Source organism: Theropithecus gelada, chromosome 7b, assembly GCF_003255815.1.
Source record: "Theropithecus gelada isolate Dixy chromosome 7b, Tgel_1.0, whole genome shotgun sequence".
Classification (NCBI taxonomy): domain Eukaryota; kingdom Metazoa; phylum Chordata; class Mammalia; order Primates; family Cercopithecidae; genus Theropithecus; species Theropithecus gelada.
The window spans coordinates 103785633-103806531 of record NC_037675.1 but is presented as its reverse complement, the minus strand read 5'-3'; the positions used below and the strand labels follow the sequence as shown (position 1 = coordinate 103806531).

Sequence of the window (20899 nt, the reverse complement as noted above, 5' to 3'; positions counted from 1 at the left end):
TGCTTTGTGCAGATGCGGGTTTGGGGCCTGAAGTGAAGGCCTCTTTTACTCTAGGCTTGTTTCTGCTGCAGTCTAAGTGATGTTTGAAGATTTCTGGTCTGTTTGCTTCTGGTCAGCCCCACACCCAAGGTTCTGCTAGAGATCTCTCTCTCTAGTCTGCGTTTTTTTTTTTTTTTTTTTTTTGTTTTTGAGATGGCGTCTCACTCTGTAGCCCAGACTGGAGTGCAGTGGTGTGATCTTGACTTACTGCAACCTCCACCTCCCGGGTTCGAGCAATTCTCCTGCCCCACCTTCCCGAGTAGCTGGGACTACAGGTGTATGCCACGACACCTGGCTAATTTTTTGTATTTTTAGTGGAGACAGGGTTTCGGCATTTGGCCAAGCTGGTCTGGAACTCCTGACCTCAGGTGGGTGATCTGCCTGGCTCGGCCTCCTAAAGTGCAGGGATTACAGGCTGAGCTACCACGTCTGGCCCCAAGCCTGCCTTATTTCTGTGCGGCCTCGCTCATATGCTTCTGGGTCTCAATTTACAGGAGCTTCCTTGAAGCTTTCTAAAACAAATGCCTGGAGGTTGTAACTGCCTTCCTGTGATCTCTGCTGCAAAGATGAGCCATTTGTTCAACGGAGAAGGCTCGCGGGCTATTCTTTGCCAATGTTTTTGCAATCTTACTCTCCTATTATTTGGGCTGTAGAAACTTTTACAACTGGTGAGACTTTTGCTCTCTAGACTTTACTTATTCTTTCAATTTCTGCTTAAAAAGTGGTATAGCCATTCTTGCCTGTACTTACCTTTGTCTTGAAATAGCTTGCTAAGGCAGTCAGTAGTAATTAGCATACTCCATCATTCTGACTCTTCCCACCACTTTCCCTAGGCCAGCAGGCTCCGCAGGCAGTGGATCTATGAAAGGCAGCAGTGACTACAGGCATTCCTTTAAGCGGGCAATATTTCATCATGATATATGCCAGGCTCTCTAGCATTTTGCCACCTGACCAATAAGCCAAACTCACATATTTTAGATTTTTGTTCACAGCAGCAGCCCACATCAAAGTGTTCATTTGTTGTCAGTCAGGGTTTGGTCAGGAAAATGGAAACTACCCTAGGTATTTCAAGCAGGAAGGCATTTAACATAGTGAACTAGAGGCTTACAAAACCATTATCAGGGCTGGGGGTGATGTGGTGGCAGCAGGGCCAGGGAAAGTTACTGTTAGCTTTCAGAAAATTAGGAAGTAAAAGAATTGTAGGAAACTGTTGCAGATCAGCTGGGCCCTCTGTAGGACCAGGGAAGGTGAATTTCAGGAGAGTTCTTAGAGGCTGCTGGTGCAATGTGACATCAGCCCAGAGCCTACGCCCACGCCCATGCCCACCCCTGCTGGAAGAATCCCATCTCTGCTTTCTGAATCTTGTAGGGTAGCTGAGCCTCTCCTCACTGGCCAGGATCCAGGTAAGGTGGTTCCTGCTATCCAAGGGAGGGCACAGACTGGGAGGAAATGATGCTTTGTTCCAACTTCCCCTAAAGTTGAGGGGACCACTAAACCTTACAAAGATAGGAGAAACAATTCTCAGTATATTGCTGTTAAATTATGTTATAGATTAAAAGTTTGCTGTCTGGAAGTGAATACAAATATATGCATAAATAACATTTTATTTTTGTAATCATTTTTATTTATAGACTATAAAGCAATTGGCAAAATAGGAGAGGGAACGTTTTCTGAAGTTATGAAGATGCAAAGCCTGAGAGATGGAAACTACTATGCATGTAAACAAATGAAGCAGCGCTTTGAAAGGTAGGCTGCCAGAGATGCACTTGGGACCAAACACACATCCAGGTTTCAATCAATAACGGAGACTTACTACTAGGAGGGAACTTTATTAATTTAATAAAGTGTAAGATACAGTCAGATTTCTTTGGACAGTGAGGGTTATGTGCTAATGTTATGTTTACCATACTGGAGTTTACTCATATCCAGTCTTACTGTAATATCAGTGATGAATGACCACAAAAAAGTTTTTAAGTTTCAAAAGTGTGTCTCATCTTAAACAGTCTGTATGTTCCTAAAAGTTATATATGTGTTGGATTTCTTTTTTTTTTTTTTATTACAAAAACAAAAAATGATATATCAACCAATGGAACAGGATAGAGAGCTTGGAAGTGAACCCTTTATGATCCATTTAATTTTTTTTTTTTTTTTTTTTTTTGAGGCAGAATCTCACTCTGTCTCCCAGGCTGGAGTGCAGTGGTGCAATCTTGGCTCACTGCAACCTCTACCACCCCAGTTCAAGCGATTCTTGTGACTTAGCCTCCTAGTAGCTGCAACTGCAGGTGTGTGCCACCAAGTCCTGCTAATTATTATCTTTTTAAAGTATAGATCAGGTGTTACCTTGTTGGCCAGGCTGGTCTTGAACTCCTTGGCCTCAAGTGATCCGCCTGCCTTGGCCTCCCAAAGTGCTGGGATTGCAGGTGTGAGCCACCGTGCCCAGCACATTTATTTTGTTTGTTTTTGTTTTGTTTTGTTTTGTTTGAGACAGGGTCTCACCCTGTCATCCAGGCTGGAGTGCAATGACTCAATCTCAGCTCACTGCAGCCTCCACCTCCCAGGCTTAAGCGATCTTCCCACCTCAGTGTTCTGAGTAGCTGGGACCACAGGAGCAGACCACACGCCTGGCTAATTTTTGTGTTTTTTGTAGAGACGGGGTTTCACCCTGTTGCCCAGGCTAGTCTCGAACTCCTGACCTCAAGGTATCTGCCTGCCTCAGCCTCCCAAAGGGCTGGGATTACAGGCATGAGCCACTGTGCCTGGCCATGTGTTGGACTTCTGTAAATGCAACCTTAGTCTAAATGTAGTAGAGGTCCTTGCAATTTAACTGTGAATAAATTAATATATTAATATTATATTAATATAATGTAAGTGCAGGGATTATAGGCATGAGTCACCGTGCCCACCCTGAGCCATCACGCTTAGCCTGAGCCACTATACCCAGCCTTCATTTTTTGATTAATTAATTAGTTAACTTTAAAAATAGAGATGGGGTCTCACCGTGTTGCCCAAGCTGACCTCAAACTCCCGGGCTCAAGTGATCTTCCTGCCTCAGCCTCCCAAAGTGCTGGAATTATAGGTGTGAGCCACCCACCTGGCCAAGAACAGTAATTTCATCCTCATGACATCTGGATAGGGTAGTTATCCTTGTTTTGTACATGAGGATAGGTGCTTAGAGATGTGAGGTAATTTGACATTTTTTCTAGATCACTGGGTGGGCAGAGCCAGATGTGAACCCAGATTCTGCCAAGGCAAATCCTTGTTCTTCACTGCCCAATGCATACGGCAGTTTACATCTCACTAGGAAGACTGAAGCCACCAGGTGCTCTGCTCCTTCTCTTCTGGCACTTCTTCCTCTCTCTACATTCTGCATTCTCTGTGTTTCTTTCTTTCCCTGACTGCATCTTTACTTGTAAACCACTGATGAGAGAGAATTTGATGCACAGTGTACTGATGATCCCATATCTAAAGAGCAGACAGCTGGGTGCTGTGGCTCACACCTGAAATTCCAGCTACTTAGGAGGCTGAGGCAGGAGGATTGCTTGAACGCAGGAGTTCAGGATCAGCCTGGGCAACATAGCAAGACCCCATCTCTACAAAAATTAAAAAAACAAGAACAGACTTCCTTAAACAGCCACCTTTGACCCAAAGTTGCTGGTACAGGACTTTGAACAGTAGGGTGTGATGCTTTTTGTTTTTTTTTTTTGAGTCAGGGTCTCAGTCTGTCGCCCAGGCTAGAGTGCAGTGGTGTGACCTCAGCTCACTACAACCTCTGCTTCTGGGGCTCAAACAATTCTCCAGCCTCAGCCTCCTGAGTAACTGGGACTATAGGCGTAAGCCACCAAATGCCTAGCTAATTTTTGTAATTTTTTTTTTTTTTGAGACAGAGTCTCACATTGTCACCTAGGCTGGAGTGCAGTGACATGATCTTGGCTCACTGCAACCTCTGCCTCCCGGGTTCAAGCAATTCTCCTGCCTCAGCCTCCCGAGTGCCTGGGACTACAGGCGTGCGTCACCGCACTCGGCAAATTTTTACTTTTTTTTTTTTTTGAGACGGAGTCTCGCTCTGTCGCCCAGGCTGGAGTGCAGTGGCCGGATCTCAGCTCACTGCAAGCTCCGCCTCCCAGGTTTACGCCATTCTCCTGCCTCAGCCTCCCGAGTAACTGGGACTACAGGCGCCCGCCACTTCGCCCGGCTAGTTTTTTGTAATTTTTAGTAGAGACGGGGTTTCACCATATTAGCCAGTATGGTCTCGATCTCCTGACCTCGTGATCCGCCCGTCTCGGCCTCCCAAAGTACTGGGATTACAGACTTGAGCCACTGCGCCCGGCCAAATTTTTACATTTTTAGTAGAGACGGGGTTTCATCATGTTGGCCAGCCTGGTCTCGGACTCCTGACCTCAAGTGATCTGCCCACCTTGGCCTCCCAAAGTGCAGGGATTACAGGTGTGAGCCACCGTGCCCGGTCTAATTTTTGTATTTTTGTAGAGACAGGGTCTCGCCATGTTGTGGCTGGTCTCGAACTCCTGAGCTCAAAGTGATCCACTTGCCTTGGCCTCCCAAAGTGCTAGGATTACAGTCCTGGGTCCAGCCTCTTTCAAATAAGTATAGAATGTTCTAAGCAGCAGTTCTCTAATGGGTCAAGAATGCTCAGTTTATTGAAGTTCCTTCTCATACCTCCTCAGCCCCTGGGAAGATTGTGCGGTTACCTAAGGGACATGGTTTCCCGGTGAAGCACATCCTGGGTCTGCCATCTGCCAGAGTCCTCACACACTAAAAGTGCCTGGTCCACCTGAATCTTGTCTTCCTTGTCATGAGTGCTTGAGGACTAAGCAAGGGAATGAACAGAAAACTAACAAGGTGGGGCATATGGTAAATGTGCAGTGGATGATGGCCTTCCTTACTGTATGCACAATCATTTGCTGTATTTCAGAAACAATTTATGTTCTTTGCCTTTAACTTCAAAAGCAGTTGATTAGAACACATCCCATAGGTTGGCCCGGCATGGTGGCTCATGCCTTGTAATCCCAGCACGTTGGAAGGCCAAGGTGGGAGAATCGCTTGAGCCCAGGAGTTTGAGACCAGCCTGGGCAGCAAAGGGAAACTCTGTCTCTACAAAAAAATTAAAAAAATCAACCGGGCGCGGTAGTGTGTGCCTGTGGTCCCAGCTACTTGGGAGGCTGAAGTGGGAGGATCTCTTGAATCCAGGAAGGAGGTGAAGCTACAGTGAGGTGTGTTTGTGCCACTGAACTCCAGCCTGGGCGACAGAGTGAGACCCTGTCTCACTCTGCCTTCCTTGACAAGGAAGCCAAAATTCCACTGGACCAGGCACTTTTGGTGTGTAAGGGATTTGGCAGAAAGCAGATCCAGGATGTGCCTCACCACCAGGAAACCATGTCCGTTAGGTAACTGCACACACACACAAATCCGTTTCTGCTTACTTATCATTGTGTAAATGAATCCTCAGAGTCGCCTTGCACAGCTGTGTGGGTGGTGTGAGGAATGTGAAGCATTAGTAGCAGAAAGTCGCACTGAGTCACTTGGGCAGCACGAGGTTGGTATTTGGAGCGTCTGACCCCTACCCCCTCCAGTGTTACTTCTGCTCCTTTCCTCTGCTTTAATTCAAATAGAAATGGATAGCTTTTGCAGTAATCTTAGTTAATGTGAAGTTAAAGAAAGGTAAAGGTAAAAAAAATACACATAATGGATTAGTACTGTGGCAGGGAGGGCACTTTCACTCCTGAGCGTTGTTTGCCTTTTGAGTCGCTCAAGGCCTTAGTTAGGGATAAGAAGGTTAGTTACTTGCCTGAGGCCTCAACAGAACTGAGTCCTTTTGGTATCTTTTCTGGTATCTCCTCAGAATTTTCCTCCACCAACACTCGCCAAAAGTACACAATGAAGAATAGGCTCTCTTTGGGCACAGTGGCTGACACCTGTAATCCCAGCACTTTGGGAGGCCAAGGTGGGCGGATCAGTTGAGCCTGGAAGTTCAAGACCAGCCTGGGCAACATGCCAAAACCCCGTTCTACCAAAAAAAGAAATAAAAAAATTAGCTGGGCATTGGTGGTGCCTGTAGTGCTGGCTACTCAGGAGAGTGAAGTGGGGGGATTGCTTGAGTCCTGGAGGTTGAGGTTGCAGTGAGCCATGATTGTGCCACTGCACTCCAGCCTGGGCAATAGAGCAAGACTCTGTCTCAAAAACAACAACAAAAAATGGTTCTCTTTTGCTATGCTTTTAGTCTATATTTTTCCTATAGAAATAGAAGAAATGGAGTGAGTCTCTTAAAAAAAAAAAAAACGGCCGGGCGCGGTGGCTCACGCCTGTAATCCCTGCACTTTGGGAGGCCGAGGCGGGCGGATCACGAGGTCAGGAGATCGAGACCATCCTGGCTAACAAGGTGAAACCCCGTCTCTACTAAAAATACAAAAAAATTAGCCGGGCGCGGTGGCGGCGCCTGTAGTCCCAGCTACTCGGGAGGCTGAGGCAGGAAAATGGCGCGAACCCGGGAGGCGGAGCTTGCAGTGAGCCGAGATGGTGCCACTGCACTCCAGCCTGGGGGACAGAGTGAAGACTCCGCCTCAAAAAAAAAAAAAAAACAAAAAAAACGTAGTCTTGGTATTTGCGGGATCTCCCTTTGTGCCCCGAGGCAGTGACATTGGCACAAGTCTGCTAAACCTGGGGTTCAGCATAGCGTAACTAGCTCCGACTCTAAAGGTCAGAACTAGCAGCTCTTCCACTTTAGTTAATGAGATCTTGAACAATTCCATAATTTCTCCGTGCCTCTGTTTATTTATACAATGGGGATAACCACAGTTATCTACCCCATAAGGTTGTTGTGAGGGTCAAATTAAATAATGCAGATGAAGCACTTTTTTTTTTTTTTTTTTTTTTTTTTGAGACGGGGTCTCGCGCTGTGTCACCCAGGCTGGAGTGCAGTGGCGCGATCTCGGCTCACTGCAAGCTCCGCCTCCCAGGTTCACGCCATTCTCCTGCCTCAGCCTCCGAGTAGCTGGGACTACAGGCGCCCGCCACCACGCCCGGCTAGTTTTTTGTATTTTTAGTAGAGACGGGGTTTCACCATGTTAGCCAGGATGGTCTCGATCTCCTGACCTTGTGATCCACCCGCCTCGGCCTCCCAAAGTGCTGGGATTACAGGCTTGAGCCACCGCGCCCGGCCTGCAGATGAAGCACTTAATGCAGTGCTGGCATACCGTAAAAAGCAACTTGGTGTGTAAATCAGTTTTTCCATAACAGATAATACAAGTTAGGAGAGCTTGAAGACTATTTTGGAGATGGAAGTGAGATGATAATAATAGTAAGATTACCGCAGTTGTTCACTACATATCTGGTGTCATGAACAGTACTAGGTGAATTATATGCATGTCATTGAATCCTGACTGGGGCCCTGGGAGGAAGATGCATTGTTACATCTTTCAGTCTAGGGAATTGAAATTCTGAGAGAACAAGTTCCCCACCCGGCCCATTGCTACCTACACGTCGTGGAGCCCAGTCTGAGTCCAAGTCTGTGTAGGTCCTTCCTACACAGTGATCTTCCCACTGTTCTTCCCAGCTGCAGACGCTGATGCCACTGTCAGGTCTAGATGTGGTACATGGTTTTTCTCAAGTCACACCTCTAAGCAGTCCTCACATTACTTTTACAAAAACAAAAAGTCTGCTGTGTAAGGTTATAGATAAAAACAAAGGGCCGGGCGTGGTGGCTCACGCCTGTAATCCCAGCACTTTGGGAGGCCGAGGCAGGCGGATCACGAGGTCAGGAGATCGAGACCATCCTGGCTAACATGGTGAAACCCCGTCTCCACTAAAAATATACAAAATCAGCCGGATGTGGTGGCGGGCGCCTGTAGTCCCAGCTACTCAAGAGGCTGAGGCAGGAGAATGGCGTGAACCCGGGAGGCGGAGCTTTCAGTGAGCCAACATCGCACCACTGTACTCCAGCCTGGGGGACAGAGCGATACTCCATCTCAAAAAAAAAACAGAAAAAAGAAAGGCAAGGAATTTATGAGTCTCTCTAAAAGCCTTTTTTTTTTTTTTTTTTACTTAAAAGATTATAATATGAAAAACCTCAAACATACACAAAATGAACAGTAATCCTAGGTATCCAGCAGCCAGAATCAGCAAGCCTGCGATTTTTATTTAATGTATGCCTCCACCCAGTGTCCTTCCTCTACTTGGTCATTATGCTATGTCTCCATATAGTTTGGGCTGCTATAACAAATTATACTGTATTCTGTGTGGCTTAAACAGCAGACATTTATTTATTACAGTTCTGGAGGGTGATAAGTGCAAGATTAAGGTGCTGGCAGACAGGTCTGGTGTCTGGCGAGGGCTTGCTTTAGGATTTGCAGGTGGCCGTCTTCTTGCTTTGTCCTCAAATGACAGATAGCAGAGAGAGAGAGAGGACACACGTTCTCTAGAGTCTTTCTGGCATTTCTTAGAGCCACTAATGCCATGTGCTCGAATTACCTCTCAAAAGCCCCGCCTCCTCATATCATCCCACTGGGAGTTTAGGGTTTCAACGTGTGAATTTTAGAGGACACAAACATGCAATCTATAACATTATACAGTTTTTTAAAGGTAAAATTTGTATACCTTGAAGTGCACATTGTTTATCTGTACAGTTTTGGCAAATGGATATTCTCGAGTAATCAAGATGTGGAACAAAGAACCGTAGAAAGTTCTTCCTTGTTCCTTTTCAGTTTCCCGCTGCCATCCCAGGCAATCACTAGCATGTGCTCTTGTGTCCATCTCCTTTCACTCAGCATCATGTCTTTGAGATTTATCGTGACTGTTGTTCAGTAGTTTTAATCTCTTTTTTTTTTTTTTTTTGAGATGGAGTCTTGCTCTGTTGCTCAGGCTAGAGTGCAGTGGCGCAATCTCAGCTCACTGCAACCTCTGCCTCCCAGGTTCACGCAGTTCTCCTGCCTCAGCCTCCTGAGTAGCTGGGACTACAGGTCTGTGCCGCCACACCCAGCTCATTTTTATATTTTTAGTAGAGACGGGGTTTCACTGGACAGGCTGGTCTTGAACTCCTGACCTCAGGTGATCCACCCGCTTCGGCCTCCCAAAGTTCTGGGATTATAGATGTGAGCTACCGCACCTGGCCAGTTTATGCCTTTTTAATGTTGAGCAACATTCATTACAATCTGTGACTACAACACAATTTCTTTATCCATTTTCCTGTTAATGGACTTTTTGATAGTTTCCAGCTTTGGGCTACCATGAGTAAAGCTGCTATGAAATTCGAATTCTTAGGCTGGGCGTGGTGGCTTGCTTCTGTAATCCCAGCACTTTGGGAAGCTGAGGCGCAAGGATTGCTTGAGCCCAGGAGTTTGAGACCAGGCTGGGCGACATACAGCCTGGTCTGTATGTCTTATGAAGAAAGACTTTTAGTATGTTTTTTTTCTCTACAGAAAAAAAAAAAAAAAAAAAAAGACCGGGTCATGGTGGCTCGCTCCTGTAGTCCTAGCTACTTGAGAGGCTGAGATGGGAGCATTGCTTGAGCCTGGGAAGTTGAGGCTGCAATGAGCCATGATCACACCACTGCACTCCAGCCTAGGTGACAGAGCAAGACCCTGTCTCAAAAAAACAACTAAAGAAATATAGAAATTCTACTTGTGCATATATGTTTTCATTTTTTCTTTCTTTTTTTTTTTTTTTTTTGAGATGGAGTTTCGCTCTTGTTGCCCAGGCTGGAGTGCATTGGCATGATCTCAGTTCACCACAACCTCCGCCTCCCAGGTTCAAGCGATTCTCCTGCCTCAGCCTCCAGAGTAGCTGGGACTACAGGCGTGTACCACCACACCTGGCTAATTTTTTGTATGTTTTTATTTTTTCTTAGGCAGTTACCTAGAAACAGAATCACTGGGTCAAAGGGTAGGTATATGTTTGACTTTATAAGAAACTGACAAGCCTTTTCTCAAAGGGATTGTAGCTTTTTATTTTATTTTTTTATTTTATTATTTTTTTGAGACAGAGTCTCCCTCTGTCGCCTAGGCTGGCTATCTCGGCTCACTGCAAGCTCCAACTCCTGGGTTTACGCCATTCTCTTGCCTCAGCCTCCCGAGTAGCTGGGAGCACAGGTTGCCCGCCATCAGACCTGGCTAATTTTTTTTATTTTTATTTTTTAGTAGAGACGGGGTTTCACCATGTTAGCCAGGATGGTCTCCATCTCCTGACCTCATGATCCGCCCACCTTGGCCTCCCAGAGTGCTGGGATTACAGGGGTGAGCCACCATGCCCGGCCTGTAGCTTTTTATATTACCACCAGTGAAGAATGAAAGTTCCAGTTGCTCCCTATTCTCTCCAGCATTTGATGTTGTTACTCTTTTAAGTTTAAGCCATTCTGGTGATTGTATGGAATTATCTCCTGCTAGTTTTAGTTTCTACTTCCCTGATGACTAATGATGAACACTTGATCATGTACTTACTGGCCATTCATGTATCTTCATTTATGAACTGCCTGTCCAAGTTTTTGCCCCTTAAAAAATTTATACCTTAAGAAACAAGCTATCCTAAGGGAGAAAAAAAGAAAAAATAATTTAAAACATTAGGCTGTTTGCTTTTTTATTGAATTTAGGAGTTCTGTATATATTCTGTATAGACATCTTTTATCAGATGTGTTTTACAGGTAGTTTCTCCAAGTCTGTGGTTTGCTTATCCATTTTTTTTATGGCATCTTTTCATGTGCTGAAGTGTTTTATGTCAGTGAAGTCCAATTTATGGAATTTTTTGTGGTTATTGTTTTTTGCTTTCTGTCTTAGAATAAATTTTTGCCTATTTACAGGTTGTGAATATATTCTCCTGTATTTTTTTCTAAAAATCTTTATCATTTTAACTTTTTACATTTAGATCTGTGATCCATCTTAAATTAATTTTTGTGAATGGTGAGCGGTAGGGATCAAGCATCATTTTTTTTTTCCCCAAATGAATATCCAGTTGTTCCAGTATCATTTGTTAAAAAAAAGACTTTCTTTGCCCTCAGTGGATTATTTTGCCGAAAGCTAATTGACTGCATAAGTGTGGGTCTGTTTTGGACTCTCTATTCTGTTTCATTGCCCTCTTTGACTGTCATTATGCCAATACTATACTGTTTTGATTAATGTAGTTCAAAAGTAAATGTTGAAGTTAGATATTAAAAGTCTTTCTTCTTCTTTTTTTTTTGAGACAGAGTCTCGTTCTGTCGCCCAGGCTGGAGCGGAATGGTGTAATCTCCGCCTTCTGGTTTCAAGCAATTCTCCTGCCTCAGCCTGCTGAGTAGCTGGGATTGCAGGCACCCACCACCACGTCCAGCTAATTTTTGTATTTTTAGTTGAGACAGGGATTCACCATGTTGGTCGGGCTGGTCTCAAACTCTTGACCTCAGGTGATCCACCTGCCTTGGCCTCCCAAAGTGCTGGGATTATAGGCGTGAGGTACCGTGGCCGGCCTCTTCATGTTTTTAAAGACAATTTTGCCTACTTTAGGTCCTCTGTACATCCATATACATTTTAGAATCAGCTCATTTTTTTTTTTTTTTCTGTGAGGATTCTAGGAGTATAGCTCATTAATTCTATTAAAAAATAAAACCAACTGGGCACAGTGTGTCACGCCTGTAATCACAGCACTTTAAGAGGCTGAAGTGGGCTGATCACATGAGCCCAGGAGTTCAAGACCAGCCTGGACAACATGGTGAAACCACATCTTGACTGAAAATACAAAAATTAGCCAGGTGTAGTGGCACACACCTGTAGTCGCAGCTGCTTGGGAGGCTGAGGTGGGAGGATTGCTTGAGCCTCGGGGGTGGAGACTTCAGTGAGGCAAGATCATGCAGCTGCACTCCAGCCTGGGTGACAGAGTGAGAACCTGTCTCAAAAAACAAAAAAAAAAAGGCCGGGCGCGATGGCTCACACCTGTAATTCCAGCACTTTGGGAGGCCGAGGCGGGCAGATCATGAGGTCAGGAGATCAACACCATCCTGGCTAACAACAGTGAAACCCCGTCACTACTAAAAATACAAAAAATTAGCTGGGCTTTGTGGCAAAAATTATTCATTTTTGAATAATAACTCAACCTTGCATTCCCAGTATAACTGGGATTCCCCACTTAGTCATAACATGCGATCAGTTTTACATATTGCTGGATTTGATAGTATTTTGTCAAGTATTTTTGTATTTGTACTCATAAGGGTTACTTTTTTTCCTTCCGTGATGGAGTTTCACTGTGCGGCACAGGCTAGAGCGCGGTGGTGTGATCTTAGCTCTCTGCAACCTCTGCCTCAAGCAATTCTCCTGCCTCAGCCTCCCAAGTAGCTGGGATTACAGGCGCGCACCAGCATGCCTGGCTAATTTTTGTATTTTTAGTAAAGATGGGGTTTTGCCATGTTGGCCAGGCTGGTCTTGAACTCTTGACCTCAGGCAGTCTGCTAGACTTGGCCTCCCAAAGTGTTGGGATTACAGGCGTGAGCTATCATGCTTGGCCTATACTTTTCTTACTATATAAAAGTCTTTGTTAGGGAGTTAGGTGAGGTGTCTCACACCTTTAATCCCAGCACATTGGGAGGCTGAGGTGGGAGGATGGCTTAAGCCCAGGAGTTTGAGACCAGCCTGGACAAGACGAGACCTTGTTTCTACAAATAAAAAACAGCTGGGCATGGTGGCAGACACCTGTGGTCCCAGCCACCTGGAAGGCTGAGGTGGGAGGATGGCTTGAGATCAGGAGGTCAAGGCTGCAGTAAGCAGTGATTACACCACTGCACTCCAGCCTGGGCAACAGAGTAAGACCCTGTCTCAAAAAAGAAAAAAAGAAAAAGAAAAAAAGTCTTTATTAGGTTTTGCGGCTGGGTGCAGTGGCTCACACCTGTATTCCCAGCACTTTCAGAGGCTGAGATGGGTGGATAATTTGAGGCCAGGAGTTTGAGACTAGCCTGGCCAACATGGCAAAACTCTGTTCTACCAAAACTACAAAAATTAGTTGGGTGTGGTAGTACATGCCAGTAATCCCAGTTACTCAGGAGGCTGAGGCACAAGAATGGCTTGAATCCCGAAGGCGGAGGTTGCGGTGAGCCGAGATTCCTCCAGTGCACTCCAACCTGGGCAACAGAGTGAGACTCTGTCTTTAAAAAAAAATGTTTTGTTAGATTTTGGTATAAAGTTTTTCAGGCCTAACAGAACAAGTTGGGAAGTGTTCATTCCTCCTTTTTTCCTGAAAAAGTTTGTGTAAGAGTACTTCTTTTTTAAATGTTTGAAATAATTCACCAGTGAAATTGGTCCAGAAGTTTTCCTTGTGGGGAAAGTCCCCCCCCGCCCCACAATGATGTTTATTATAACATCATTCATAGTGATAAAAAGATGGAGTCACGGTGAAGTGGTGGAACAAGCAATGACCTCAAGGCACGTCAGCCTCAGCCTCCCAAGTAGCTGGGATTATAGGCACCTGCCACCATGCCTGGCTGATTATTATATTTTTAGTAGAGACAGGGTTTCACCATGTTCACCAGGCTGGTCTCAAACTCCTGACCTCAAGTGATTCATCTGCCTCAGCCTCCCAAAGTGCTGGGATTACAGACTCTGTCTCATAAATAAATAAATAAATAAATATCCCCCTTAAGAAGGTAAAAAAAATAAGAGTAAATTAAGTCCGGGCGCGGTGGCTCAAGCCTGTAATCCCAGCACTTTGGGAGGCCGAGACGGGCGGATCATGAGGTCAGGAGATCGAGACCATCCTGGCTAACATGGTGAAACCCCGTCTCTACTAAAAAATACAAAAAATTAGCCGGGCGTGGTGGCGGCGCCTGTAGTCCCAGCTACTCGGGAGGCTGAGGCGGGAGAATGGCGTAAACCCGGGAGGTGGAGCTTGCAGTGAGCTGAGATCCGGCCACTGCACTCCAGCCTGGGCCACAGAGCGAGACTCTGTCTCAAAAAAAAAAAAAAAAGAGTAAATTAAATATCTTAAGTGAGAGAAAAGCAACAGTAAAGAGGAACAGAAATCAATGAAATAGAAAACAAATAGAGAAAATCAACAAAGCTAAAAGATGGCTCTTTAAAAAGATTAACTAAATTGATGAACTCCTAGTAAGGCTGATGGAGAAAAAAAGACATCAACACTAATGTCACCAACCAGGATCAGTAATGAAAAAGAGGATCACTACAGTTAGATATTTTAAAAATAGGCCGGGAATGGTGGCTCACACCTATAATCCTAGCACTTTGGGAGGCTGAGGCTGGAGGATGGCTTGAGCCCAGGAGTTCAAGGCTGCAGTGAGCTATAATCATGCCACTGCACTCCAGCCTGGGTGACAAAGCAAGACACCAGAGACATCATTGTCTCCAACAGAATTAAAAAATAATAGGCGGGGCACGGTGGCTCACACCTGTAATCCCAGCACTTTGGGAGGCCAAGGCGGGCGGATGACGAGGTCAGAAGTTTGAGACCAGCCTGGCCAACACAGCAAAAGCCTGCCTTTACTAAAAATACAAAAATTAACTAAGCGTGGTGGTGGGCCACCTGTAATTCCAGCTCCTCAGGAGGCTGAGGCAGGAGAATCAGTTGAACCTGGGAGGCAGAGGTTGCAGTGAGGCGAGATTGTGCCATTGCACTCCAGCCTGGGCAACAAGAGCAAGAAAACAAAAAAAAAAAACTCAAAAAAAAAATAAACCAAAAAAATTAAATAATGAGAGTATTACAGATAACTGTATGCCAATAAATATGACAATTTAGGTTAGATAAACAAATTCCTCAAAAAACACAGTTACCAAATCTGACACAAAATAAAACTGGAAATTGAAACAGCCTTATTTGATAAAATAGCTATATTTTATTTTTATTAGTTGTTATCAAAAACCTCCCAACAGATGATGAAAGTGTTCTGAAATGGAATTGTGGTGACAGTTGCACAGCTGTATAAATGTCCTAAAACTCATTTACAATAGCTGAATTTTATGCCATGAAAATTATACTTCAGGCTGGGCGCAGTGGCTCACGCCTGTAATCCCAGCACTTTGGGAGGCCGAGGCGGGTGGATCACCTGAGGTTGGGGGTTTGAGAGCAGCCTCGCCACCATGATGAAACCTTGTCTCTACTAAAAATACAAAAATAGCCTGGTGGGCACCTATAATCCCAGCTACTCAGGAGGCTGAGGTAGGAGGATAGCTTCCACCTGGGAGGCAGAGGTTGCAGTGAGCCTAGATCGTGCCACTGCACTCCAGCCTTGATGACAGAGCAAGATTCCATCTCAAAATAAAAAAAATTTCTTATTTGGCACATACACATTTACAATTGTCATTGCTTCCTAATGTATTGACTCTTTTTTTAACATCATGAAATCATAAGTAGTAGTAATCCTTATTTTGCAGTCTATTTTGTTTAATATTAATATAACCATTTCTTCCTCCCCTTCCCTTCACTTTGAGGACGTTCTTCATATAGATTGTATTGGTTAGATAAACTTATTTTCCATAAAATTCATCCAATAAAATGAAATGTTGAAATTTCATAATTGGCCGGGCGCGGTGGCTCAAGCCTGTAATCCCAGCACTTTGGGAGGCCGAGACGGGCGGATCACGAGGTCAGGAGATCGAGACCATCCTGGCTAACACGGTGAAACCCCGTCTCTACTAAAAAAATACAAAAAACTAGCCGGGCGAGGTGGCGAGCGCCTGTAGTCCCAGCTACTCGGGAGGCTGAGGCAGGAGAATGAACCCGGGAGGCGGAGCTTGCAGTGAGCTGAGATCCGGCCACTGCATTCCAGCCTGGGCAACAGAGCGAGACTCCGTCTCAAAAAAATAAAAAAAAGAAATTTCATAATTGATCTTTAAATTTTTTTTTTTTTTTGAGATGGAGTCTCGCTCTGTAACCCAGGCTGGAGTGCAGTGGCGCGATCTCAGTTCAATGCAAGCTCAGCCTCCTGGGTTTATGCTATTCTCCTGTAGCTGGGACTACAGGCACCCACCTCCACATCCAGCTAATTTTTTGTATTTTTTAGTAGAGGTGGGGTTTCACCGTGTTAGCCAGGATAGTCTCGATCTCCTGACCTCGTGATCTGCCCGCCTCGGCCTCCCAAAGTGCTGCGATTACAGGTGTGAGCCAATGAGCCTGGCCGATCTTTAAATTTTTTTTAGAAGTCTGAGTCCTGGTGATCATAATTTGTTCCATTTGTAGATTCCACTTATGGTAAATGTCATCTGGTTCTTGTGTTTTTTTTTTTTTTTTTTTGGAGATAGAGTCTTGCTCAGTTGCCTAGGCTGGAGTGCCGTGGTGCGATCTCGGCTCACTGCAAGCTCCGCCTCCCGGGTTCTCGCCATTCTCCTGCCTCAGCCTCCCGAGTAGCTGGGACTACAGGTGCCCGCCACCTCGCCCGGCTAGTTTTTTGTATTTTTAGTAGAGACGGGGTTTCACTGTGTTAGCCAGGATGGTCTCGATCTCCTGACCTCGTGATCCGCCCGTCTCGGCCTCCCAAAGTGCTGGGATTACAGGCGTGAGCCACTGCGCCCGGCCGTCATCTGGTTCTTTTTGGAGCAAAGGCTGCCTGCATTCCTCTTACCTTCAATTCTGTGATATTTTGTTTCCAACAGAACAATAAACAAAAACAAACTGAATGTCACCTAAGCACAAAATTCAGAGCAACTCCAAGGCAAAGAAAAGTAGTTACTTCCAGGTTTTTTTAGATTTTTTTTTTCATGATTTTAATAGAGGGGACAGAGTTGATTTGAATTTTATTAATCACTGTTATTTGAACAATTGCTAGATCCTGGTATCTAGCAATATCCAGGAAAATGTGCCTTTCTAAATGTTTGTCTTAGTTCATTATTTCTCAGTGAATGCCTGTGGAGATATGAAAGAATCCTGTCTCCAGTAAGCAAAATATGTTTTGGGGTGTGATAACTGATTTTCCTATTACAGATGAGAAGAGTGGATATTTGTCTAAATAGTATGGCTGTTTGGCTGCCCAGTTCTAAAACCTAAGTTTTTCGGATTGGGTGTTCAAAAATTGGAACTATTGCTAGCTTGTTAGCTCTTTCCACCTGAAGCAGGATTTCTCTGTCTCAACACTGTTGGCATTTTGGCCTGGAATTATTATTTTTTTTCTGTTCTGTGTGTTGTAGAATATTGAATGATTTGTATTCATTGGTAAATAGCTGCTGTCTTGACACTCCTGAGTGTCACCTGGCCCCCTTGTTCAGCACTCCCTAGTTCTGGCCACCGTGAGGATCCGGCTCCAGCATGGTCAGCTGTGTCTTTTCTGATTGGTTGTGGATCTGGGGTGCGAGTTGTTAACACTTTGAATACCAACTTGGATGTGAGGGAGGAAATACAGGATAGTAATGAAAATGAGGGCTAGAACTTTTAGTCTGAAATATTCTTAGACTCTTCAGGCTATTCTGTTTTCAGGCTTTTCTTAAATATCAGGTTTCTATTTGTTGGCTAACATGAGAGTGACTTAAAATATTCAGACTTATTTATTTATTTATTTATTTATTTGAGATCGAGTCTCACTCTGTTGGGCAGGCTGGAATGCAATGGCACAATCTTGGCTTACTGCAACCTCCACCTCCTGGGTTCAAGCCATTCTCCTGCCTCAGCCTCCCAAGTGACTGAGATTACAGGCACATGCCACTGTGCCCAGCTAATTTTTGTATTTTTAGTAGAGACGGGGTTTCACCATGTTGGCCAGGCTGGTCTGGAACTCGTGACCTCAGGTGATCCACCCACCTTGGACTCCCAAAGTGCTGGGATTACAGGCGTGAGCGACCACGCCCAGCCTCAGCCATATTGATTTAAAACTACACCTATACTGCTGGGTAAAACTACTCTTCAAATAACCAAACAAAATGTTGAGCTTTCCACTATATGTTAAAAGTTGATAGAACAGAATTTGCCAATTGAAAAAGTAGTCCCACAATTAGTTCCTTTTGGAGCCTGAGATGACAGTTTCTGGTGAATTGAATTATTCAATTAGGTGTGACCCCATAGGCCTACTGTGGTAAAGTGGCATTCTCAAAAGAGGTCTGTCTAGAGGGCAGTGACAGCCAGCCTCAGGCCTTGGACCTGATTGCACTGTATTGACATGATTTGTATTGGCAGAGCGGTCTTCATAAAGAAGAGCCTGCAATAAGACACACCTGCCCAGAGAGTGCTTGTCACCAGGTGAATGAAATGGAAAAGGGGGCCGGGTGTGGTGGCTCACACTTGTAATCCCAGCACTCTGGGAGGCCAAGGTGGGTAGATCACCTGAGGCCGGGAGTTTGAGACCAGCCTGGCCAACATGGTGAACTCCATTTCTACTAAAAATACAAAAATTAGCCGGGCATGGTGGCAGGCACCTGTAATCCCAGCTACTCAGGAGGCTGAGGCAGGAGAATTGCTTGAACCCGGGAGGCGGAGGTCGCGGTGAGCCAAGATCGCGCCACTGCACTCCAGCCTGGGCAACAAGAGGGAAACTCCGTTCCAAAAAAAAAAAAAAAAAGCAATTGAAAAGAGTACAGCATCATTAAAGATAAGAAAGAGGCCGGGCACAGCGGCTCTCGCTTGTAATCACAGTACTTTGGGTGGCTGAGGCGGGCAGATCATTTGAGCCTGGGAGTTTGAGAGGGTGTAGTGGGATGCACCTGTGGTCCCAGCTACTCAGGAAGCTAAAGTGGGAGGATCACCTGAGCCTCCAGTGAGACATGATTGCACCATTGCACTCCAGCTGGATGACAGTGAGGCTTTGTCTCAAAAAAAAGCGGGATTGATCTTTCCTTGGAACTTTGAAATGCTCATGTTCAGATAGTGTATCTATAAACTGAAGACTAAATCTTAATTATTAATCTTACTAATAAATTTAATCATAAGTTTTAATGTCTGTTTTTATGTTTGTTAATCTGTAAAATAAACTACCAAGTATTCTTTCAGGATCTTAGATGGGAAAAATTTTAACATATGTTCTAGCTATAAGAACCTTGATTTTTTTAATGCAGCAGTGAGGTATAGCTTAACTTCAGCTTCTAATGGGAGATATAAAAGCTGATTAATTTGCTTGAAATATTTGTGAGTTTTAAAATTGTGATCCTGGATAATAAGTAACTCTAATTTTGAAGTTGACCTAAACTGTGAATGAGCTATCCATTTTTACCTACACGATAGTATTGAGCAAGTCAACAACCTACGAGAGATCCAAGCACTGAGGCGCCTGAATCCGCACCCAAACATTCTTACGTTGCATGAAGTGGTTTTGTAAGTATCTTTGGAGCTTGAAAAGTTATCTAAATTTGATGAAAATAATCTTTTTTTAAGGAAGAAAACCATGGTAGACATTTTGAATATTTGCTTTGTAGCTCAGAGAGTAACCATTTTTACTTCATCTTATATCACATTTTTATTTGGAAAAATGTGCATCTGATTCTTTTTTTAAAATTTTTTTGAGAAGGAGTCTCTCTCTGTCACCCAGGCTGGAGTGCAGTGGCGCAATCTCGGCTCACAACAAACTCCACCTCCCAGGTTCAAGCCATCTCCTACCTCAGCCTTCTGAGTAGCTGGGATCACAGGCGCCCGCCACCACGCCCGGCTAATTTTTGTATTTTTAGTAGAGATGGGGTTTCATCATGTTGGCCAGGTTGGTCTCAAACTCCTGACCTCAGGTGATCCACCCATCTTGGCCTCCCAAAATGCTGGGATTACAGACATGAGCCACTGCGCCCGGCCAGCATCTGATTCTTAATGTGGAAATGCCTTCATTTAGGTGACTCCACATCATAAAAGCATCCGTCATGCAAACAGTTCATCTCCTGGAGCTCAGTTAGGCTGCTGAGGTCTTGAGTGTGAATTTTGACCTATTGGGAAAGCACTGTTGTGTTATTTCAGGGATTGTACATTCTCACTCTGTCCCTGCCAGTTGCCATTTCTGAACAGTCTCCTGTAGCCTTTCTTACTGTAATTGATAACATTTCTGGGGATTTTTCATTTCTGTTCTAATTATAGAGTAGTTTCCATAAGGCTTATCTATCAATCAAGAAGGCAGAGCACAGCTTGTCCCTCAGTGCCTGCCTGAGCCTGGAAGGCCTTCTTCCTGACAACTCTGTGCTGTGCTTACAGACCTCACTGAGCCAGGGAGTCAGACTACAGGATTTGGGGACCTTCTTTGCTGTGGGCTAGAATGGCACCGCCACTCTGAGAGGGTGCCCCTCGGTGTAGAAGCTTCGCTGTGGCTCCGGAGGGAGAGTGGCCTGTAAGATCGACCAAGGAACTCCAGTTAAACTCCACTGCCAGTTAAAGTCTAGTAGATTTTAATCAGAGAATGGAACAGTTTTAAACTCAAAATGAAATGTCTTGTTATAACTGTGTGACTTCCTGGCCTGTAGCGTTCTTAGAAGTCAATTTGGGCCAGGTCCAGAGACTGCAGTTAGTATGTCATAGTGTCAACACTGCATGCACGTCATGCACTTCCCACACACTTTCCACAGCACTCTGTCCAGAATCTCACGTGGGCCTCCTAACAACCAAGACCCCTTTCTGCCAGATTGGAGGCACCCAGAGTAGGGTCTGGGGTGATACAGGCTCCCGCTAAGGACTCTGGGAACCCTGTAAAGGCCTGCTTGAACTCAGGAGAAGTTGGTGGCTCAGCCAGCAGTCCCTGTCCCCATTCTGTGTCAGCATTGATATCACACACTTGTGATGTGACTCGTTTTTCTCTTTTTCCCCTGACTGGTTTTTGGTTGTTACTCTCCCATTGTGATTTATCCCAATTACGTGGAAGGAATTTGGCTAAATTAAAATTTAATTTGCAGTCACGGAGCACGAATTAATTTCTTTTCTTTTCTTTTCTTTTCTTTTTTTTTTTTTTTGAGACAGGGTCTCACTCTTTTGCCCAGGCTGGAGTACAGTGGTGCGA

At 44.8% G+C, this 20899-nt stretch overlaps 1 protein-coding gene across 1 annotated transcript in view; it reads left to right on the top strand.

The window, feature by feature from the left end:
• The first annotated feature begins 1717 nt into the window (after positions 1-1717).
• MOK (MOK protein kinase) overlaps positions 1718-20899 on the top strand; it is a 55991-nt gene continuing 36809 nt past the window's right edge. The window contains exons 1-2 of the mRNA XM_025392965.1: positions 1718-1785; positions 19156-19245. Coding sequence (XP_025248750.1) covers positions 1718-1785; positions 19156-19245 — 158 coding nt within the window. The remainder of the gene's footprint in view (positions 1786-19155; positions 19246-20899) is intronic.